Here is a 24,373-nt window from a genome sequence, read left to right as displayed (position 1 = left end):
AAAATGTACCAAAGTTGCATGAGAATAGCTGATGGGATTTTTCCTGTTTATAACAATAACAAATGCTATTCTTTTTTTTCCTCTCTCATTTTTGTTTGTTGATTGGATTAAAAATCCACACACTCAAGAGCTTATTGTGTGAGTAAAGATATGACAGCCTAGACAGCAAGTCATGAGTGTGACTAGCATTGGGTGGATTATAATATCACCAGGTTAGCTGCCTTTGCGAATTTGACACTGAACAACACTGACCCAAATAGTTACTTAAAGTTTGTACTAACTGATCTGATTTTGGGCAGTTATGGTGCCCAGATGGTTTTACCTGTATTTATTTATTTTTTGGTGTTTCGTTATTTGCATTTTGTTCCAACACAGGATGTCTGGGCCCAATTATTAGTAACTCTTCACCCTCAGCACAGCCCATATGAGGCCCATATAGACTTATCTACTTGACGCATCAGTCAAAGATATATTTGACATACATATTTGTCACAACAAGTGGGCCACTCTGTCCCTTAACATGTTAGAGACAAGGAATGAATGCTAAGGTGAAATGAGAAATGTATATTATAAAGGAAAATATATTTAAATTTCTGCTAGCTTGTCTCTCTTTTTTTTTTTTTTAGTTTGTTGGTTCAGTGAATTATGTGAATTAAAAACTATTGGAGAGCAGAAACAAAACTCCCGAAATATTTTTGATAATTGATTTTTAAACCGCTTTACTTTGAAAATAAAATCGAGAGAACTTGCCTTCATTCCGTCTAGCTTGATTACTGGCTGTGCGCAGCAGCATGTTTGCGTGTGCCTGAGCGTGTGTGTTTGTGTGTGTGTGTGTCCTTGCTTGTGTGCGTGTGTGTGTGTGTTTGTGTGTGTGTGTGTGTGTGTGTGTGCATGAGTCTACGTCCGAAAAAGACTTGCAGGGGAGTGGAGAGTAGAGTAATTCCAGCTCTCTTAGAAACAACTTCTCTGCACGGAATCCGTCCGGTAGTTTGGCACCGGAGCGCCCGGACGTCTCTGCGGTATTCCGGGACAGTGGCAAAGAAGTTGCGACGTCCGGCGACTTATAGGAACGGGATTTCCAGGGCTGTGAAGATTTATTTAAGGCGTGAAGGAGGAGAGCTTTTATTACTATTATTATTATTATTATTTGCAACTCAATGCAAAACTCTAGAAAACTTTGGGTGCTTGCTTCTGAAGGTGTTTGTTACTGATGTAAACTGATTCTGTCTGACTATGTTTTGCGGACTGTGCGCTAGATCACCCGAGAGTTGGAGAGTTGAAGGTTTTGTCGGGCGGCTGGCGAAAGTTTTGGCTTAATTGAGTCGGCGACAGCAGTTCACTGGGCAGTGACTGTGTGCAGCCTTCTTCGGAAAGCCGATGATGTTCAGCGTCTGAGTTGAACTTTCGGATGCTGCAGGCGAGCAGGGAAAACGCGACCACCGGCTGCGCATGTGGTGCGCACCGTGCTCAAACTCCCCGTCTTTGGAAACAAACGTAAATCGATGCGGCATCCCCAGAGAGGCGGACGGGACCGACGGGACTCATCCAAAACTGTCTAGGTTTGTCGTATGTTCAAGTCGAAACGCTCCGGTCTTGTTCGGCGACTCTGGAGAAGCCGTCTGGTCACCGAGAGCGACGGGCGGGATGGAGGCAGACGAGGCGAGGCGGCACGGCACGGTCACTCGGCGAGGCTCCACAGACACGAGCAGAGGTCGGTGACACGCAGTGACGCGGCGCCGGGACTCTCCGCAGAGGCTGGAGACATGACGGAGAGCATTGAGAGGGACGAAGAGGAGCAATCCGACGACGACCGGGGTGTCATGTGCGTCGCGGGGCGCAGGAGCTCCTTGCCGGAGCAGGAGGGCGACGGGAGGACTGTGACGTGCTGTTTGTTTGGGGAGTGGGATCTTAGACCACGGAGCTCCTACTGGGCCCTGAGGAAAGACGCGGGGGCCCCCTGCCAGTGCGCACCCAGGCGCACCGGGCTCGAGGAGGACTTGGCGAGTACCGCTCACGCTTTTTTGAAAAGACTCAAAGACAGATCTCTTGATGCTCTGGTGAAGGCTGTGGAGACCAAAGGAGGGGTGCCAGGCGAGTGCGTCACCGTGCCGAGAACCGAGCTGCGGCTCGGCGGTCACCACGTCTCCCCCCAGTATCTGTTGTGTCGGCTGTTTCGCTGGAGCGACCTGCCGCTGTCAGCCCGACTCAAGCCGCTGTGCCACTGCCAGAGCTTCGGCTCCGGAGACAGCGCAAAGGTGTGCTGCAACCCCTATCACTACAGCCGGCTGTGCGGGCCAGGTGAGGAGGACAACAAAACTGGGGGAGGTGTATTCATGTGGCAGGGGGGCTTAAGTGGATCAAACAGACAGGTTGCAAATGATCAAACAGCGGCAAACATATTCAGGCATCACGGATCTGAGAGGTCCCCTCCCTGCAGGTCCAATTCTAGGTGGAGGTCCTGGTTAAAAAAAAAAAAAAAAAGTTGTTCGTGAAAGGGGTTTCACAAATTTAATTATACTTTAATCCACTTGAAGGCTGATGATGACTCAAGAGTATAAACGATTGCATGAATTAAATGGGTATTTCCAACAAATGAGCTTTGTTTGCCTGCGGCCTGCAGGAGTTATTGTTTGAAGTGTCAGTCAAGAGGAAAAAATAATAATAATCGAGTTATTGCCAGCAAATATTTCTAAAGGGTTTAATCCAGTCTTGTTGTTGATTTTTTTTTTTTTAATGGAGAAAAAAAAAGTCAGAAGTTACACTTTCTCTCATGTTTTATTGCTTTTCGTGTAATTAAAAAAAAAAGTTGAATCTCTCAGTTTTTACTTGGGCTCCTCTGGACATCCCAAACACATTTATAAACGACTTACCCCCCCCCCCCTTTTTTTCCTTTTTTTTTCATTTTGAAAAACTTTGCCTCCTTCCTACACAGTCCCAGCGCTCGCTCTCAGGTTGCACTTCGGCTCTTTTTGCTTTGACAAGGAGGTCCTCCTCTTGTTATTTAGGTGAAGGAGTGCCGATAATATACAGTTTGCATAGCCCTGGCGCCAGACTGACTCGCTGGGTATCTGACAGACTGAGGACTCCAGCAATTACTGGCTCTGCTCTTAAAGGGGCCGCAGCCACAAACCCAGGTCCACTTTGTGCTGAAGGGACTCTCCCAGCAACAGCAGCTATTTTACTTATGATTTCCGAGCTTCCTTTGAGAGAATCTGAATGGTATAAAAATGTTAGCTGTGCTGTAGTCAAAGAGATAAACGCAGGGAAAGCACAGCAATAAAGGCGACGAATCATGTCTGATTAAAAGCAATAAGACATATAGAAGATTTTGATGTTTAATATGAAAAAAAAGAATATAAAAGACTTGCTTTTAGCTTTTAGCATATAGCGTTGAAGATATAAAACTCAGCTGGCTGGTAAAATCAAACGTATTGAGAGATTCTTCGTGTTGAACAACTGAAAGTAAAGATCAGTTTTAGGACACGTTTGTTTTTAAAGAATGCCACCTTAGTCATTTTCAAGTACCACAATCTTGACGGAGACGTGTAAGCTGGTGACGGTTCCTTTGCAGTTCTGGCTGTTTTGCACAACAGATCATTTAAAGTCATTTTCTATACTGTGATCTTAGCCTGCTGTTAGGAAGTGCGGTCATATGATTCCAGTAAGTCGTACCTACCAGCGTTTCACAAGGGTCGACACGGGCCTAAATGGGAGTTTGAACCCTAATATGTTGGATTCGAATGTAATGCAATTGCAATATGCAATAATCATATACAAACAAATTAAATTATTGATGAGATTTGAACATTTTATGGTAATTCATCCATTATTCATGGACCAAAAAAAAAACAAAAACGCTCCTCTGCCTTGGTTTAAGTATGGGCCTTAAACGTTCTTTACACGTATTGAAGTAGAAAGAGATGGAAGCAAGTAAGTAGGAATGTAGTAAAGTGGCAAAGAAGCAAATTGACCTGGACCCTTTAAAATGTTGGACTTTTCAGTTTGCTGTGGCATATCATGAAAGCACAACAAAAACGAAGGAGAAGCGAGAAAAACAAAATCCTAGCTGTTGGTTCTGCTTGATTTGTTGGAGGATATTGTTTATTTGTGCGTTTCAGTTTTGCTCTCAGTATCTCAGCTGTTGATACTGTAATGTTTGAAGTTGGGACAAAAGTCCCTAAAAGCCGCGATAGAGAGTGTGAAAGTGTGGTTTTTCACCAAGCAAAACAAGAAAATCTAATATGGCTGCCTTTCGGATAAAGCTCGGTAAAAGCTGCAGTAAATAGTTGTTATATCTTAAAAAAAAACCTTTCACACAAACAGCATTATACTATATCTAGTGAACATGTTGCTGTAGTGCTTTGAGGAACTTAAAGCAGAGATGTATGTTGTTATTAACTTACATTGCTAACAGCTGTTAGCTTGGTTGCTAAGCTAGAAGCAGTCATTCCCAGATCCACATTGAGAAACGTATTTTCTCTGTTGAATCTGGTTCACTTGAGTTTGTGCTGGGAGTTTTACTAATTTTCCCTCATATATTTATCTTTTGAATAGTTTGCTTCAGGGAAAGATCAGTGTGCTTGAATTGCTCATGTTTTTTCATGCTAGTGCTCATTAGCTCTTCTTCACAGTTCACTTCTTTGCTTCAGCTATGCAAATAATTGAACCAAAATTTCCTTTAAGTACCTCTAAATATTCAAGTTAAACACAGTTTCAAATGGTTGGGTAGCTACAGTGCTGACCTTTTCTTCACTGCAAATGAATACATTTTGACTTCTATTTTACAGTGTTTATGTGCCATAACTCAATTTTTTGCTGTGTTTTCAGAATCACCTCCTCCTCCATATTCTCAGTCCCTTTCAGATGAACACAAGCTACTGGGTAAGTTTGGTGAAAATGGCCTACCACACAGCAAACTGGTGAACTAGCAGCAACGTGTTGTCACCGCCGTATTTGTAGTGTGGAAACACGGATTATTGTTGAAAAGCTGCCGCCGTTGAAAGTGACACCCAGTTATTAAGAGGAGAGACGGTTTGAGCAAGAATAGTTTGCTCTCCGGGAAACTCTCGGCGCAATCCCAAAGAGGGCTGAACTTAAAATGTGTAACTTAGCTCAACGTTTGGGAATCTGTGATATTTTACTTGCATTGTTTCTTAATTTATTTTTGTCACTGCAGACAAAAAAAAAATTCCAGGAGAGCGTTTACCTCCTGGCACTTTTTTCCTCTTAAATATGTTACAGGAAAGAAAAATAATCTGGATCTCATGTTTCTTTTGTGTGTGTGTGTGCTTTTTTTTTGTAAACACAACAGACTCAGCTCTGTCTTACACTGAAACTGCAGCCCCCCTCCTTCCCAGTCCGCCCCACATTATGCCAAGAGACTACACAGGTAAGTCACCTGCATTTTTTTACCCCGCAGAAGTATTTGGACACATTTGGTCAAAGGGGATGTTTTGGATGCCAAAAGTTACATCCTTGCTGAGGTTTTCCTCACAGTGCGGCAAAAAAAAAAGAAAAAAAAAGTTTCTGTCGTGTTGCAGAAGACAGACGCACACACTCATTAATGCAAACGTACATAACATGCCCCCTTCTTGGATGTTTGCACAAGGGGGTAAATTATATTTACTGGCGTTATCGTGTTGTGCTTCCCCCCGCCCCCCAACTATCTTCAAAGGCTGCGGGGACAACCCAAAAGGCCCACTGCATAAAGCTTCTATTGTGAGAGTGGCATGGAGGGCTTGGTGGGGGTCTGGGGGTCTCGCTATCTAGATGCCGCAGCAGTGTAGCATTTCTCTCTCTCTCTCTCCTTCCTCGTCTACGCTTTCTCCACGGCAAAATATTTCACCGGGACGAAGCTGCAACAAGATCCCCGTGCATACTCCCAATCCCTTTTGCCTCTCTAGCCACCCATCCCCCCCTTTCCCTCTTTCTTCCCTCAAATCCCTTCATTCCTCTCTGCAATTGAGCAGTGGAAAGAGGCTGGCACTTTGGGGGCGGGATGGGGAGCCGAGCCGCTCTGATGAGGCGGCGGTGTAGAGTTTTGTGTGCGAGAGTATATGTGGAACGAAGATGGGTGGGTGGGTAGCTGAGGACTGAGTTGGGACAGGAAACAGCCCCCTCTAGATGATGAAACTGGAGCTTTATTTGTTTACGTGCTGGGGTCGGGTGGAGAGGTCCTTGTAGCGTTAGAAGAAACCCACAAACCCACTCAATCAAGCCTCCCTGGGCTCACTTGTGGACGGTGTTGAAAGGTGAATGGGCACCTAGAAAGCCTGCGCAACGTAGTCACGGCACAGCGCGGCGTCTGAAGAAATGTCAGAGGGAGGTCTTTTCACTTGGCTAGGTATAGAAGTTCAGACGTCAAAAGTTTATTTTTTTCTGCATCAACAGTTTTGTTGGGGGTGTTTCTGCATAAAAATATACATTTGAGATTCAACACCTCTAATAAGATCCACATTTTTAAGTTTTAACTTAAATACTATACGGTCTGGACAAGTTTTTAACAACTCCCAATTTATTTATAGTTTCCTTTTAAGCAGCGATGCTTTCTAAAAGCGGCCATGACTAAGTGTCCTCTAAATTTTTGAAGTTCTCTTGTTTTTTAAGTGATCCCTGTAGATGTCCATGGCAGCTTGTAGCGCAGAGCATCCATGAACACAGAAGAAGTAGTGAACTAAATGACTATCTGCCGAAAATTAACAGTGAGCACATGGTGTGTCTTTAAGAGTTAGGACAAACAGTCATGCAAAAGCTTGAAACAGGACCTGAGAGATGCATCATCCCTCGGCTGATCTTGCAAAAGTAGTTTCACCTTCTACGTCTTGGTGAATCACGTTGTTAATGCTGAAGTTGCATTTGTTTTTAAAAGTTTGTTGAAATATTAGGTTATTTTCCACATATCTAGCTAAATAAATGTAAGACAATGTAAGACATTTGTCTGTTGCTTGCTGCTGGTAGCAAAGAACCGAAATACATCATTTAAAATCTACACTTTTCTAGACTGATCGTGCAAAGCGAGAGATTTTACTGGTTTATCCAGTTTAGTTTCGTAAAAATTAACAAACCATTTCATTATGTCAATGTAGCCAAGCTGTTTTTATCAGCTTATTTTTGTTGTTGTATTTAAGTGTTTTTATGAATTATTTAGAAGAAAACAATTGGAAAAATTTTTTTGCTTATTTTCTTCTGAAGACTTTAACTTCCGTCCAATTCAGATTCATGTTAATTTCCATTTGGAAAATCATGACTAAGCAAAACAGATCTTCGGTTTGTGGAGGCACTTTTGGAGTAATTTAACTGCATTTTCTTACAGCAGACCATTGCAGCTCATAAAAATGTCTTAGTATCACTTGGTTGTTAGAACTGATATGAAACGTCCGACTGGTGGTGGTCAGATTTACACATAGTCATCATAAGTTGTGTATAAAGTGACTAAAACCACAAAAGTAGCGTGAAATAACCAGAACTCGTTCACACTACATTGTAAATGGCTTGTACTTGTGTAGCGCTTTATCAAGTCCTAGGACTCCAAAGTGATTTTGACTACGTTTGACTACACATTCACACACACATTCACACGCTGATGGTAGCAAGCTACAGGATTGTAGGCACAGTTGTCCTGTAGCAGCCTGACAGAAGCGACTGCAACAACAACATAAAATTGAGGAACAGTGTTGGCATTCAGTCTTAAACAGTCTCATCTTGTTGACGTCCGAAGCACATTTTTAAAAAAAAGAGGCACAGTGGGAATACACTGAAAGCAGCCTTAAATCTGTACCATCAAAACGAACAAGTCCAGCTTCAGATTGTGATGTTTAGATTTCTTCAAATGGATTAGTAGGAAAAGGCACAACCCCACCAGGATGTTGAAATTAAAATAGATATAAGTTATGTTTTAAACAAGCCATGGTGCTTGTATTCCGTCTGTCTCTGCATCTGTGTGTGTGTGTGTGTGTGCGTGCGTGTGTGTGTGTGTGTGCGCGTGCATGCGTGTGCGTGTGTGGGTGTGTGTGTGTGTGTGTGTGTGTGTGTGTGTGTGTGTGTGTGTGTGTGTGTGTGGTCTCTGAACCGCTGACCCCCACACCAGAATACTGGAGCCGAGAACCAGAAATCAAGCCAAGAGCGTAAGTAGGAGCGAGACTTAGGTAAACAGAGGCAGCCAAGAAATCTGCATGTGTCTTTTGTTGTTCCCTTTGACAGGTTGTATGAATCTTATTAGGAGCCAGAGCCGGTCAAATAACAGGAAATATGCTGAACGCGCTGTGCACACCAACATGCATGGAAGAGACGACTGTCGCTATTTTAACAAAAGCCTTAATCTCAGATAGATGCTTTGAGAGAGTCACGGAATCTTTTATTGTGGAGGTAATCCTTGTGTGTGTCACCTTAAGTCTCCAATATTTTCTCAGAACAAAAACAAGCTCTGAATAAGCGCTGTGGCACCTTGGCATCTGTTTTATACCTTTAAAATCAGCCATCTTAGCCTTAAAAAAGGCACCGCAGGGCGTGGTTCATGCATACCTTTGCCCTTGCCTCCTTTATCGTTCGATCAGTTAACGTTCCCTTTAAAAACCGCAGGCCTGCTATGACATGGGAAAAATTGGAAGTTTAGTATGTTCATATCTGTGCGGATCATCTGTGTGCGACTCCCAACAAAATGCGCTTATTTTCAGTTTGTGTGTGTGTGCGTGTGTTTGTGTGACGGGGGAGAGACAGCGAGGAATTTCTGTCTGACTCTGTGATAAGATCGTCTCAGTGTGCTCACATAGGGGCCCTATCGGAACAAAACCCTCACACACACTCACACACACATGTTCTCCCATCACGCAATGAGCTGGGTGGGACGAATGGAGGGGCTTTTCTACCTTCACAGTGGACGTCCAGGTGAGAGCCGCTTGTCTTCTGGGCGCTGGACTGTGTTTAAAAAGGCTTCTGTTGCCGTTTCTCAAATTACAATGCCTCTCTGCTGTATTTAAATTTAGTCTCTCTTCTGATGTGATATGCAAATTACTGAAATGAGGGATGAAAATTGTTGGACTCACAATAATCTCAAGCGTTGGCACAGTTGTTAGTGAGAAAGGTGAATATGGTTTGTAGTAAATGCCAAATATTGTGTCAAAAAGAAAATTAAACTCATGTGTGATGGTTAGTGCAGTGGCTCACATTAATTATAGAATAATGAAGTGTCCTAAATAAGCCATTTCCATTACTGCTGTAATTTATTTTTGACATGTTTATTTTGACATGTTACTTTGACATCTGCTACTAAATCCAGATAACTTTTTTTTTCTCTCTGATGTAAAATTGAGCCCAATTTTCTCAATATAAGTGCCACATAAATGCACATCCATCCACCATTCATTATCTAATACGTTTATCTCTGTGGAGTATCAATTAGACTATTCATTTACCCTAAAAAAAGTGTCATTTATCCTTTTTTTTGCATGAAGATATACAAGACAAGGTGAAAACTATGTTTTGTTGGTGATACTCTAAATATAAGGCGTTTCACCAACAGGTTCACAGCTTGAGGTTGTGTACAAAAAGTATTTTGTTATCGCCTTTATCGCCTCCTTCTTAGTGTAAGTCAGCCATGTTGGCTGTTGAAGTTGGATCTTGTGAGCAGGATTGTGATTAGATAAGTCACTTGGAATGTGAGGTGATGCCTGTGAAACTAGTTATGATAAGTAAATGGTACAGAAATAAACCCCTTGATCACATTATTTACTTCTAAGTAAAAATATTTACTAGTTCTGCCACCTATATCAGTGTATAATCTCTTTCACTGCTTTGTATACGTGGACAAACACTGGATTCATTGTGATATTACCATTACACAAGGAAAAATAAAGCATAGCAAGTTTCTAAGTGAGACAACTTCCTGCAGCAGCTAGCTGTTCAGCAGTGCTAACGTTAGCTTGCAAACTGCAGCAAGAGGGAAATAGGATTCAGCTTTGTTGTTTTACTGTACATTGTATTATTGTAAGCAACTTGTTGGCTTTTATCTCTATTAGGATACATAAAACGATTTATTTTATGTTATTGAGGTATTTTTTTAAAATCTTTGAAGTTGTTTTTTGCTGTTGCTTTTAGGAAAGTTTCAATCACACGGTGGTTGCCTAAAATTCTGTGTTTAGTGCTTCAGGTGCGTCAAATCCAGTGAGACCAATCCACAAAATGCACTGCACTCGCATCCATATCCGGCCAAAAAAAACCCACAGGTTTCTGTGTGTGGAGTTCCTCAGAAATGTTTTATTAAGACCTTAAAGAAAGACACAACTCGATTTTCCTCTTTTTTTTTAATTAGTTCAATGTTAGCTACGTTCTGTGTATGCAGCGTTTTTTTTTTTTGTCCGTTTGCTGCATTTGTTGACATAATCCAACTTAAATGACTCAGGTAAAGGTTTGCAGACTTTAAAGCACACTGTCAAGTTAAGATTTGGAGAAGTTTTTTTTTTTATATTTTGTGGAATCAGCCTTCGCCTTCAGTTTTTCAAAGCGGTCTACAGCCTAAAAGAGCAATGCCTAAACAGTGGACATCTTCCCCCTGTTCTCATAAGCTCCAGACTGATCCACCTTCAGGTTTGGGTTGTTCAACATGTGGAAACAAGTAAAGCTAAGATACTTAGCGGACATTACTGTGGCCTGGATGAACTGAAATGAGGCTGGAGCGCTGCTCCCAGTCTGCCCTCGGTGATCATATTTTGGGGGATTGTTTGCTTTAGCAGAGCGAGGTATCAACCAAACATCCTGTCTCGAAGCCCTGTCTGCACTCGCTGCAGCATTAACCCCATGAATTGGGCCTTTGACTGATGTGGCACGGCCCAGGAATGTTGGGAAATGGGGAAGGTGGGGTCAGGAGTGGGGCCTTGAGGTGAAAGAAGTGTGGTAGGGGGGCACCTGGGGATCTGACTCTGGAGAGTGACATCAGATGTATGTATGAACATACTGCATTAACTCTTAAGAAACACACTAAACTGCACTGACATTCCTGGTCGAGGGCGGGTTTGGGAGTTTGACTGAAGCTGAGCTGCGCTCAAGAGTTTGGTTCAGTAAAGTGTGAAGCTCTCCGGGTCAGTGAAGGTGAACGTAGTTAAACAAGGTTCTGTAAATTATCTACCGAGGCTTGTGATTTAAAAACAAAATGGCTGGCAGAACTTTAAGACACATTAAAGGAAATCTGATTAAAGAGTAATTCAGGATCTTAAGACGTAGAAGGGAATCAGCGTGTTAGTGTTTCCAGGGAGAATCGTTTGTCGATGAGCCTCCAAACTGTTTTCTGGCAGGCGTACAACACTTGGTCTTATGCCTGACTGAGACACATTAGGCTATGGAATTTAACAACAAGCACTGGCCCATTAAACATTTGCCATTTCCTCAAATATTTTCCATCACAGTACTTCTACTCTAAAGGAAGGACAAACACAACCGAGGATGCGGCACACAATTTACTCCAAAATCAGCAGTGTCGCATTTTCCTCAGTTTTATATGTCCAGCCAAGTTTTTGATTTCATTAGCATAGTTAAAAGGTTAACTATGCTAACATTTTAGTAGTTGTGCTTATTCACTGCCAACACTTTATCTGTTCGCATTCTTGTATGAGGGAATTTGGCAACACGTGATTTTTTTTCTGCTGCGTTTCCCTTCACATGCAGAAAACATTACTTTTTACAGTTTCCAAAGTGAAGTTTATTTTCAAATATCCTTTTTTAATTTGTGAACATAACATCATCACATGTCCACTGTGTATTGAGAGCTTGCTAGTTTTAAGAGATACTTAACTTTCTTTTTACGTCTTGCCAGATTTGATCTGTTAAATATCGAATGTGAGAATAATATTGTGAACTGTTGAGTGGAAAACAAGAAGCAAATTCATGGGGAAACTTGTTAACTACGCTCTGCATCTTCCCCTACTACTTATTTTTCTAATGTGAAGATCCTCAGATGAAAAGTGTGAGAAACGTCCGACGATTTTGAGACAAATCACATAATTTAGTCATGAATTTCTTTACCCGATCGCAAAGGACTCAGTGCTCGAGATTAAAACAGTTGTTGTTATTGTCCCTAAGTCTAAAAATACTTACAATTTGGCACTAGAAAGCAAAGGTGGGCGTAAGTGTTTGCTTTAGATTTGACGTTATAAATGTAAAACCATGCATTTATAAGGTTGATATTTTTTCTTTTACTTTTTTTGAATGACCTCATTCTAATTATTTTGGCATGCGTTTCCACATTCACCCCCACTCTGTGATAAATGTTAATATTGTAAAAGACAATGCTTGGTCACATTCACACTTTGCATGACAATAAAGCATTTTGCTGCCACTTTATTGGGTACACCTGCTTATTGCTTCATTCCACAAGCGGTGAACTCGCCAAACGCATGACAGCAGCCCAGTGTATTTAGGCATCAAATCGGGGTAAACAAAACCAGCTCAAGTTCAATTCCAGGACTAGAACATGAAAGAAAATGGATGTAGGAGACTCTTTACATCGGTTGGTTGTTGGTGCCAGACGGGCTGGTCTGAGGATTTTAAACTATTGATCTACTAGGATAATCACACACAACCATCTTGGGTTTTCAGAAAATGGTCCAAAACAGAGAAAATATCCTTTGAGAAACAGACATGTGGATAATTAGTTTGTTAAAGTCAGAGGTCAGAGAAGAATGGGGAGACTCGCTGGAGGTTGAAAGACAACAGTGACACAAATAACTTGTTTCAGCCAAGGCACGTGGAATATCGTCCTTCAGCATACAACACAAACCTTGGAGCAGAAGACCAGCAAACACAGGCACACTAATTCACAAATTAGTCAATAACAAGCTGGAACAATGTTGCATGGTTTGATGAGTCTTGATTTCAGGTCAGAATCAGAATAAGTAACAGGGAAGAATTGAGCCGTCCTACAATAACCCAAACGGTTCTGGTTGGTGGCGGTGGTGTGATGGTCTGGGGTATATTTAGCTCCTAAGTACCAGCTGAGCATAAACTAACATGTTGCTTGACATTTCCATAACTACAGTGTACCACCGTCAATGATCCATAAAAGGTCACTTCTATTTTTGTTTCTTAGCTTCCTTTACCTTGTTATGATCTTGTGACAATACTGCTCTCATTACTGAATAAACTTTGAAATCGATCCATAGTTGGCAGCGTCCGTTGTTACTTCTGTGAACAGAGCGCCGCTGTGTGACTTAAACGTCACACAGCGGCTTGCGGGGTCACTTTGGCGTCGTAAACCGCTCAAACAGAAATCTCACTATGGTCTAATTCAATAAATGGTCGTATGAATGACCATGCTAACTTTGAAACTGAGCATCAGGACCTGCTGTGTGATTGACACAGCAGGTCTGGATCAAGAAGGGCTACAACTGTGACATCAACAAAAAATTGATAGAAGAAACCTTAATCATGTTTAATGTACCTACCTCACCATGACGCTGATCAGGCTAGTTTATCATTTCCTAATTTCTCTGGCGACCATTGAATGAGTTGGGGTGGCGTCATCATTCTCTAAATTGAGTCACTTAAGTCATTTGGATATTGGAGAGATTTACACAGATAAATCTTGTGTCTTTTTCTCGTACCTCTGGCAGTGACCACGACGTTTAAAGTTTGAGATCTTTCAACCCGCATGGTAAATCAAGTACCGTTCAGCCACAGCTCAGTCACCTTTCTGCAAGTTTGAACGTGATGAACAGTTTGCGTGACAAAGAGGTCTTATCTGTTTCTCACTTGCAAATGTTTTATTGCAATCACACTGTTGAGTATGGTTGATTTTAACAAGGACAAACAACCACAGACTTCTGCAGACTTAGACGTCCAATCAGAGAGTGAACAGAGGAGAGGTTGCAGCATCATCATTATTATTATCATGATGGGAGCTTAGTCAGTGTTCTTCTCTCCTTTACCTCTAGATGCTATCGTACAATTCTTATAATAGGAAGATGATCTGCTAGAAAGTAAATAAGCGTCTCTCTATTTTGTTCTGCTGTCTACGGTTGTTCTGAAAGCAGAAAATATGCCAAAAATATGGGCCGGCACAAGTATTAATACATGTGGTTCAGATTTTTCCAGGACTGAAAACAGAGGACGAATGTTGTTTGGTCAAAAACAGCGAGATTGCAATCAGAACTTCCCCAGAAATGTGATAATGCTGCCCACTCAGACAAGACGCCAGTGTTATCAGATTCCTTTACATCAATGAAAAGCAGGGTAAGTCAGAGGAAGAGGAGTATGGCGCTATTGCTATTTGATTCCTTGTGTTTCTGCCTCTGCTACTATAATACTGTAAAATGTGAGCGGATCAAGCCATTTGAAGTTGTAATGCTGATTAAATCTTCCAGCATTTATCCCCATTGAGAAAAACAGATTTAGTTGCATTTCAGCCTAATACTCGCATCGCACTATTGCGTGTCTGTTCAATGGTATAGCAAACCACGATGAAGACGCGATGTGCTATAGGAATCAGCGTTCACAGCATCAACTCACTATGCATTTATCTCTGTTTTCACAGTCTGATCATGACTTTTGGGACAAAATTTATGAATACTGCAGCTTATGCCAACACTAGGACTCCTATAATGCAGCAGTTATCCAATAATAACATTACTCATCCCTCTACACAATGCCAATGCATCACTTACCTCAGCATGCTGGATACCTAAAACTCAAAATAAAACTCACAAGATGGCCAACCATTATTGGTCTAATTATTATTAGAACATGTGGCATTTCTGCTGATTCTTCAGTGTGGAAAAATAACTAAAATGTGACAGTGACATCTCAGCAAAAAATATTATTATTATAAAGGTAGAAGAAATTCCACACCTCTGATCCTAGTACAAGCACACTATTCAAAGTGGGAGCACGTTAAAACAGACACGCGTGCGTCAAAGTCGTGACAGCGCTCGATGTTTCACCCTTTATTTTATTTTCAATACATTGGAAAATGGGAAACGCTGTGACAGCAGCCCGAGATCAAAAGTGAAAAACAGGCTTTTATTGTTAACTCACAGCAGGAAATAAAACATTTTGTCTTGTACTGACCTATCTATTGCCATGTTCTCTTATTTAAGTCCAGTTTTCTATTAGTTTGACCTGTTTTCGTTTTATTTCTTCTGATCAGCACATTTGCCATATGAAGCACAGAATATTTATTGCTGCTGTCAGCTGCCCACTCTCCTTTGCTGCCTTCGCCTCTCTTGTCCTCCCTCTTTACGTCTTTGTGAGTCGCATTTCTCCTCCCTCTCCTTGGGTCTATGTTGTCAGGCAATCACCATTTAAAATAAGGTTTAAATTACAGGACTGGCTGTGGCTTTCCCTCAGAGTTTTTGCCAACTCGCAATTTGGCCTTTAATGGAAGCCTGCCATGCTGCAGAACCTAAAGATTCTTTGCAGATGTCGACAGACTCTGAGTTTATAAAGCCCCCCCAGCTTCCCGCTCCCCCCTCCACAAAAAAAAAAAAATCTATGAATGCAGCAAAAGAATTTGAGCCAAAAGGTTAATGACCTTTTTATCACTGCTTCGGAACTTATTCGTCTAAAAGGCACATTAACAGTTCTTAGTCCTCTTAAAAGATCTGGAAAGGTCAAATGTTTGCTTTAGGGCCGGCTGTAAAAACATGTTTAAAAGTTCGTTCTGATCTGCGTCTCCTGGCTCATCAGCGTTGCGCCTTGCGTCTTTCAGTCCGCTCTCGTGCATCGGCATCGCCGGGTCGTTTATCCGAATAACGTTTGCAGAGGAATTTTATAATTCCTCCTTCGCAGCAGGACAAATGGATGTATTCCACCAATAAATGAGCGTAATTATGTTGTGAGGAGTGAAGGCCATATAGTGGGACCACGTGAGGCTCAATGAGAGACTTGTCAACTTGACCCTTGTGACTCTCGGAGCAGGGGGAGGAAGTGTTGAGGAAAAGGGCCTGTCCAGGAATGTGTTGGGAGGGGAGACTTGTCAACTAGCAGGCTCTCCCCTAGTCTCAGTCAGCAATCGTGTCTCTACAAATCAGCTTCCTTACACTTTTGTTGCACAAAATCAATACTGCATTCACAGATTCTACGCTTGCAACCTTAAGAACTGCTGACTCTCAACAAGAACGGACATGTGTCTGGATTAAATGAGTAGGCGTTCCATGTTTAGCATGTTTGCATATGCAGCAGAAGAACAAACAACAAGAGTTTGCAGAAATAATTTCCAAAGTACCACCTGACTTTGGACGTGATGGATGTCGATAAACACGGCGTGACAGCGGGGTTGTCAAGGACGCCGTTGTGTATACGTTCAAGCCGCGGCATTCCTTCAGGGCGAGTTGTTTGAAGTCGCAGCAGAAACGCAGGAAGCTGGTCACTTTTTCTCTTCCTTCTGGAGGAGCTTTCTGCTTCTAAGATCTGCCCAGGAATTTCACAGGGACGCGCAGCAGTTTTCCCTGCAGCTCGGCCGCCCTCCAGGCTCAAGGAACTCGTCCGACTCGCCGTGTATTTCTGAGCGCAGAAACGTCATTAGTTGCATTCTGTTCCATTACTGGGCCCACTTTGCAATGAAAAGCAAGAGAGTGGAGTGGGGAGGAGTGGGGCGGCGGGGAAGCAAGCGTGCAAGAATGTGCATGTGTGTTGGTGCATGTGAGAGCCTGGTTTGTGCTCGACTGTAAAGGCCTCGTCTGGCGATAAGGCAGCTCGCTGATGGCAGAGATAGTCGAGACGCCAGCTTAAATGTGGCTTGCTGGTTTGAAGTTGCCCTCTAATGATAGTTGTCTCAAACAACACAGAATCTACCATTTCTCTTCAGGCAGGGGAGAGTTTTTCTCTCTCCCTTTTTCATGATGTTTTTTTCCACTCTTTGAGTTTTCCACAGCAAGCGCGGCGACATAGGATGATAACAAAACATCTCGACTCCTGACAATGGTCAGTGGCTAAATCCTATCCTTCGCTCCTGTTCCCCCCCGACTCCCTCGCACGCCCCCTCTCCCTCTCCCTCTCCCAACCCTCCCACTTCTTTCAGCACAGTGGAAGAGTCTAATAACTGGAGGGGAATCTAATCCTTGGCACTGGATGAAAGACGAGGGTCTCCCTCCCTCCCTCTCTTTCTCACAGTCTCTTTCTCTCTCTTCATTTTTTCCGTGGATGCTGGTTATGCTTGGCAGGTTCTCTCTCTCTCTTTCACCCGGTCCACCTCTTTTTTTTTTTTCCCCTCCCTCTTTTCCCCTGTTTTCCTCCCAGACTCTCTACCTCTATAGGTTGGTGACATGATGAAGAAATTTAGATATAAAACTGCAGGTCAAATAAATTAGTATGTTCAACGTTTACTGTTCAAAATTCAAAATATTTGAATTTGACATGTGTCAAACTTGAGGCGCGAGGGCCAGATTTGGCCCGCCATGAATTATTACGTGGGCCTCTAAACTTTAGCTGGACACCTAAGTAGAGCAATTGTGCTCTTACATATTATTTTGTCACTCAAATGAAATCAGTTTTTGTCAAAGTACATCATCGTGACATGATTAATACTTTTTTAATTTTAATAAGAATGCAGACATAGATATCTAATAATATTCTAAGAGTTTGTTAATGAGCTTCATCAGTACATTCTGGCAGAAACTTCCCTTTAAGAACATTAATGATCACGATAAGGCCAAAAATGAAAATGAGTCTGACACCGTTGTGGATGGATCTCATGTCACTGAGTATAGAAATAAATAAATAGATAAATCCTTCTGAAGATGAACAATGCTGAGATGATTTCAAAAGCTCCATCCATCATGGATTCTTGCTGTAATAAGACCTTATGATGAGGTGCCAGTGAGAGAGTTGGAGAAAACCAAGTTTTCTTCAGTCGGATTCAATGTTAAGTAGCCGTCTCCCCTCCCACACCTGTTGCTGAGAGCGCTCCGTCAACTGCTTGAAGAGAAGAAAATATTTAGTTTAAAAGCAAACACAGGCACAAAGTACATTTTCTAGAAATATTTTTGGTCACAGAAAACACCCACCCTTATTTATACAGTTGTTGCTCAATGGAACAACAGTATAATACAGTATTTTCTCTTCAACCTGTTAGAGGCCATAATGAGTTGGTCAATACTCTGTCACTGAGAAGAGGAGAGGGAAAATGAAGTATTTTCCTATTTGGAAGTGGAAGTTGGTTCAAGAGTTTTACTGTCCGACGGGCTGACCAGATGATTTTAACTCTGAAACAGAGAAACCGTTTGACGAGTAAACCAAATGGTTTATCGGGACTGTGAACATAGTTCTGTTATTAGATTTTTGTCTGGAGTTTGTGTTCAATATAGTCACATATTTGATAGTTATGCTCTGTAAAGTGTTGGTTTTTGAATTAGTTGAAATATAGGTGTCTTCATTTTATGCAGATGTTGGAAACCCTGAGCCAATAAGGGTTCACTCACAAAGCAACTGGGTTAAATTATATAATCTGTGAACATTTGTAAAGTAGATTATGACCGATCTAAATAATTCATGTGGTTGTGTATTTTTTATATTCCATCATAAGCAACATACAAAAACTTATTCACAGATATTTAAATAGGAAAATGTGTGTTACATATTTTGATTTGCATTACATAAACCTGTGTTTGCCTTGGAGACTTCATGCTGCATTAACCAAGTTGAATTTCTCATAGCTCAAATGTTTTGCTTTGAGTTATTTAACGAAATTGCTTATAATTAAAAACAAAACTTGCATAACGATCAAAGTTTTAACCCAAACTGTATGTAATGTGTTGCTTACCAATGGTTTTGGTGTGGAGGTCTAATCAGATCGGTAAAGCATGCATCGTACTGTCAAAGTAGAAAACTCTTCCAAATGATAAAATAGACTGTTTTTATTACTTAAACTGCATTTTACCATTATTTCTTACACACAGTAGACAGTTTTTAGGTCAAACTGCTTTCACTTGAGCAGCAAGTAGCCCTTGGATGTAGAACCAGAGCTCCACAAGTACCATGATGCTCTCTGGATCACATCTTCTCATCTTCTTGCCCCATCCTCGTATTGTTTTTCTTTGTCTCAGTATACCACAGACTCTTTAAATTGAGACAGAACTCATCGTTGTAGGTAATAGCAGTGGAGTGTTGCACATAGAGGACAGAGATTACCCTGTTGTTATTTTGGAAGCTCTGCCTGCATCGTGCTCAATTAAAATGTTGTGGAAAACAGGACTCACCACTGACTCCTGTGGGAAGCTCAACATGTCCGTGATGTTTGAAGTCCAGCGTCTGCGGGGAACCGGCAGGAAACTGACTCTGTCTTGTGAACGTCGGATGCTAACGTCTCTAACCTCTAAAATCGTCTCAGTCCTTTTAAGAAGGTGACTGTTGTTCAGTGTTATAGTCATTTTATATATCTAATTAACCCTATTTGTTTGTGCAAAGCCGGTGTGAGGCGCAGTGGACGCCTCGGTGAGATTGGCACTAAGAGACAGCGATTTTGAAGTGAAATAACAAAGGCTACTTATCTAATTGGTAAACAGAGCTCTTAAATAGTGGTCGGCCTAAACGCTTGCAGGACGCTGTAATTGCTGCCAGCCCTGTTGTACAGATGCAGGCGTGCACGCTCACATCACAGTCACCCACGACTTTCTTTTTTTTTTTTTCCTCCTCCCCCCTCTGCCCCCGCCCCACCTCAACTTCCTCCACTCAAACATAAATACGCTGATAACCTCAGGTCTGAACCCCTCTTTAAAAATTCCATTGAAGAAGTCGGTTGCTCCTCCCTGCCTCCCTCCCTCGCCGTTCTCACACGAGCTTGTCATACCTTTAGTTGGATGATAGCCAGGCTGAGCGTGATGACACTGAGGCCGGTGCCAGAAACATTAAGCATGTCTTGCTGTTCCTCTGGGGCTGTCAAACACTGATGCACATCATGATTTAGAGCTTTGAACTTCTCACCGTAGAGGACCGTGATTAAGCTTTGTGCCCCTTTTTATTTCTCCGTGCTTTTTTTTTTAAGGTGCAAAAGGTGTTTCCAAGCTCTTAAAGCTTGTTTTAATACATTTGCAGGCTTTCTGAAAGGTTTCTGTTGGACTTGAATGCTTTTCTTAGATTCATTTCCTGTTCTATTGTGCTTAAAACATGATCAAAGTGAATGAAAATAACATCCAGCGAACATCGAACGGGACCTGAGTAATTCGTGTTTCTTCTCACCAAACAAAAAGAAAATTATCCACCAAACTATCGATGATCCAGAGCTCTTTCAATGGTTTCAAAAAACTCTGAGAAACACAAGACTTAATTTATTTTTTGTTCATGACTTTAATCCTGGAGCTTTGAAGTCCCGAACAGCTCCCTCACCTGAGGCACGCCATTTGCAAAGCGAGATATTTAGCTTGTTATCGAGTCATAAACTGAAAAATTAGGTAAAAACTCTTGAATTGTTTCACATGTCAGGGTCTAATTGTTGACTTCCTGTTGCACCATGCTTCTTTACAAAACGGAAAAAAAATGCTTTAAAAAAATCAGCTTGTTCTCTGTTTTCTTTGGGCATTAATTTGATCATGAGCTCATAAAGTCTCCCTGTGTTTCCCCAGACATGTTTGTGTTGCCTTATTACAGGGAAGAGCACGGCTTGTAAAAGTTTGTGCAATTCCTTGTGTGTGTGTGTGTGTGTGTATGTGTGTGTGTGCGCGTGGGTGTGGGTGTGTGAGAGAAAGAGTGAGAGAGCTGCTAGCTGAGCAGCCTGCTCTCTTGTTGGAGAGCTGTAAAACCTCCAGACTGCAGGAGTTGCCAGCCTGGAATTCACTAATGACACACGTGGGCCTCAGATGAGAAGTGCAATTTTGTGCACGGGGTGTTTGTGTGTTTGCACTGGTGCCGTTTGAATCAGAAGGCTCGGCCTGTACAAGAGTGTGTGTGTGTGTGAGAGAGAGAGAGAGCGACCCCCTGTCTCCCAGCCATCGCACTCACAAGAGCCCCTACGTTTTACCCTCAGACCTGCTGAAACGAACCTGGTCCCGTCTCGGTCCCGGTTTCACCTAAAAGCAGCGCGTTAATGAGAGAGCAGCCATCATCTGGCTCTTCGCGGGTGAAGAGGGGGTGTTATGTGAAAGGAATGGGGCCACAGGCACATGGGTCTTTAAATCCTCTGTGTCAATAGAGTCTCTGGAGCAAAATAATGGCATCACTCTGTGTGGGAGTTAATGTGAGCTGATAGCATGAGGGCTGGGGGGTCAGGGGTTCATGGGCTTATGCTAGGTTGACAGAGAGCTGAATGCTTTCGGCCCCCCAACTTTCCTCTCTGCCGCTCTAAATCTCCTCTTTTACCTCTGGACCTGAGGAAGGGTTGCAGAGGGTGATGGTGAGGGATGTCAGAAGAGGAGATGGGGGGGTTGGCGGAGGGGAAACCCACTTTTTCAAATCGAGACAGACAGGTGACGAATTGAAGTGAAACTTTTGACTGAGCGCAAAAGAAAACCGCGTGTCTTTAATCTTCCAGCTCTCTGCTAATTTTGCCATATGGGTTTTGCAGAGGAAAAAAAAAATCATTGGTCAAAATGGATCTAATTATGGCGATCAGTTTGTGGGCTTTTGTGTTCAAGTAATCGACGTTTTTCTTATTTCTAAGAATGATGAGAATATCCTGAATCTGCACGCATACATACAATTATCATGAGAAGAAAGGCAGATCCTAATCTGGAACATAATTAATTTTCTACTAATAAAGATATAGTTAATTACATCTGAAGGAAAGGAAACAGCTGATTGAAAACAAACCTCATAGGAAATTACCTGCTTGGAAAATGAATCAGTAGTTCTGCCACCCGTTTTGTCGCCCCCTTAAGGTCATGATAAACACTGCAGAGTGAAAGAACTTTTGAGATCCTGAGGCTAGATTCATCATTGAATTACACAATATCTCAGTGTTGGAATGTCTGGAATGTGCAGATCTGGATTAATATTGAAAATAGAAGTTTCAATATGGAAATATTGTGAATTTTCTGGCTTTATTCCTTGGTATTAAAAGTGTTTTTAATATTGACATATATTTAAATAAGTTTTATGTCAGACATAGTAATAGAGGCAACAAATAAATACACAGAAATTCAAAAATCTAAAGCCTAGATCTACCTGCAAACCTGTAGTTTTGCTACCAAACAGAGCATTGAAAAGACAGATTTTTATTTGTTCACAAATTATGCTGTAAAGAACCTTAGCGTAATATAATAATAATTTACATATTTTTAGGTAAAACAGCTACAAACACTTCATGTTTTTAAGAATATATTCTTGCTAATTTGTTGTGTGGAATTAACAACTTATAAGATAAAATCATGTTTTGATTTGTTTTTTTCTTTATGGTACTTTTAGTTTAAGTATTTTATTGAACTGATGAAAGTACGTTTTTTGATCTGTGGGCTCTGCTACTTTTAGAGAAGTGTCTCCACTTAAATGAATGAATTAAAGCAGAACTCGACACGCAGAGAAAGTAATGACATTCATTTGGATCGGGTGTGGTGAAGCAGCTCTGAAAGCTGCAGGGCACCGGCCCCTGAGAGCTGAATTTGGGGGCCACTGTTTTAAGTGATCTACATCTGGCGATTCAAAAAAAAGAAGCAGAGTATGTCACATTTTATATATACACACACACACACACCAACTTTGCTACCAAAGCTTTGCCAGTGAAACCTCTGCTGCAGTGACCGGATGACGCTGACGTTATCTCTCCCTTCTCTGTTTTCCCGTCAGACACTGGTACCTCCATCGGCTCCTCCACCTCCGGCGGACACCGCTCTCACTGGTGCAGCGTTGCCTACTGGGAGCAGCGGACCCGCGTGGGCCGCCTGTACCCGGCCTACGAGCCCTCACTCAGTATCTTCTACGACCTACCTCAGGGCACGGGCCTCTGCCTCGGCCAGCTCCACGCCAACGCCTACCACAGCCGCCGCGAGGACCCGGGCAGCCATGCCGCATCGGACCCTTACCGGCAACATAGCCACGGAAGAGGAGGGAGATCGGGAGGGAATGGCAGCGGCGGCAACATACAACAGATTCGCAGTAAAATCGGTTTCGGCATCGTGCTGAGTCGCGAGGCCGACGGCGTGTGGGTCTACAACCGCAGCCAGCACCCGGTGTTCGTCCACTCGCCCACTCTGGACCTGCCGAGCGCTCGTGGGCTGAGCGTGAGGAGGGTGATGCCCGGTTTCTCCCTCAAGGTGTTTGACTTTGAGTGTTCTAGCTGGATGACGGAGCACGGTGTGAAGCCAGAGACTCAGGAAGGGCCATGGGACCCCCACAGCATCCGGATCAGTTTCGCTAAGGGTTGGGGTCCCTGCTACTCCAGACAGTTCATCACCTCCTGCCCCTGCTGGCTGGAGGTGCTGCTCAACACCCACAGATAGCACACCGACACGGCCCGACTCACAGGAAGCAACCGGACTCACTACCCCAATTGTAATCTACCTAGATTTAATATAAATTTATATATTATATAAAATATATTTTACATGTAAATACTTGAGTCATTTTTACGATGCAATTATTTATGTATAGTGTAATGTGTATATTGTCAACATAAAAAGGAACAAGAATATGCACTTTGATTCTATATATGCATTACAGCCTTTCAGTGTCTTTTCAAATCTAAACTGTAAAAGTGACAAACTTGGTTTATGTTCTCAATATTTTTCAATTTTTTCTTAAAATATTTGCATCACACAAACACACACCTTGTCAATAAAGTATTTGTATTAAATGAATGCGTCTGTGGTGGTTCAAAAGCTATTAACTGAGCTAAAATATCATTATATTATATTATATTATATTACATTATATTGTAAAACAACTGCTATGTTGTTATTATGAAGTGATCATTTTCTCAGCTCATTTCACTGTTTCATATTACTTCAGTTGACTAATTTAAGATCACAACCAAGTATCTAAAATGTTTTATATTATTGCTTAATAGCCGCCTTCTCACATGTCAGAGTTATTTTTTACTTTGTTCTTCCAAAAGCAAACAATTTCAGACTAAATTGCAGATTTTGTAATGGATCGGATATTTCCATGTGTTTCCTTCACACTTAGTAAATTTGAACTCCTGCTGTTGGATTTGGAGACACATCTGGGTGAAAGTGGTTACACCCCCCACCCCCCAACACTTTACATTGATTTAATGTAATTAAGGAAGAGAATAAGTCCCAATCATGTTCAACAGAAAGATTTGATGTCTGCACTTAATTAACGTAGACTTTTAAAAAACATGAAATAAAGACGCGTTTTGTTCTCAATTCCTTGGTTGAATCAATAAAGTAATTCAACTGACAGACAGAAAACTGTATTTAAGTCCCAACAAGGTGATTCCCAAAGAGCACTTCCCTTTCAGCTGATGGCTCTCTCAGGTCCTGGTTTCTGATTTTTACTGGAT

At 42.0% G+C, this 24,373-nt stretch overlaps 1 protein-coding gene across 1 annotated transcript; it reads left to right on the top strand.

Annotated features, from left to right (window-relative positions):
* Positions 1-841: 841 nt before the first annotated feature.
* Positions 842-23,701, top strand: LOC103462100 (SMAD family member 6-like). Its single transcript, XM_008404626.3, has 4 exons — positions 842-2,298; positions 4,828-4,881; positions 5,312-5,389; positions 22,696-23,701. Exons 1-4 carry the CDS (start codon positions 1,569-1,571, stop codon positions 23,346-23,348), a joined length of 1,515 nt encoding a protein of 504 aa, XP_008402848.1. The 5' UTR covers positions 842-1,568; the 3' UTR covers positions 23,349-23,701.
* Positions 23,702-24,373: the final 672 nt, after the last annotated feature.

Source organism: Poecilia reticulata, chromosome 3 (genome assembly GCF_904066995.2).
Source record: "Poecilia reticulata chromosome 3, P_reticulata-male-v2, whole genome shotgun sequence".
NCBI classification, from domain to species: Eukaryota; Metazoa; Chordata; class Actinopteri; order Cyprinodontiformes; family Poeciliidae; genus Poecilia; species Poecilia reticulata.
Note: the sequence above shows the minus strand (reverse complement) of the source record. Positions and strands in the feature narration are given on the sequence as shown.

Excerpts from the sequence above, each read along its gene's own strand:
- LOC103462100 (XM_008404626.3), top strand. The coding sequence starts at position 1,569 with ATGTTCAAGTCGAAACGCTCCGGTCTTGTTCGGCGACTCTGGAGAAGC. Across the intron at positions 2,299-4,827 it reads CAGCCGGCTGTGCGGGCCAG|AATCACCTCCTCCTCCATAT; the intron begins GTGAGGAGGACA and ends CTGTGTTTTCAG. Across the intron at positions 4,882-5,311 it reads AGATGAACACAAGCTACTGG|ACTCAGCTCTGTCTTACACT; the intron begins GTAAGTTTGGTG and ends TAAACACAACAG.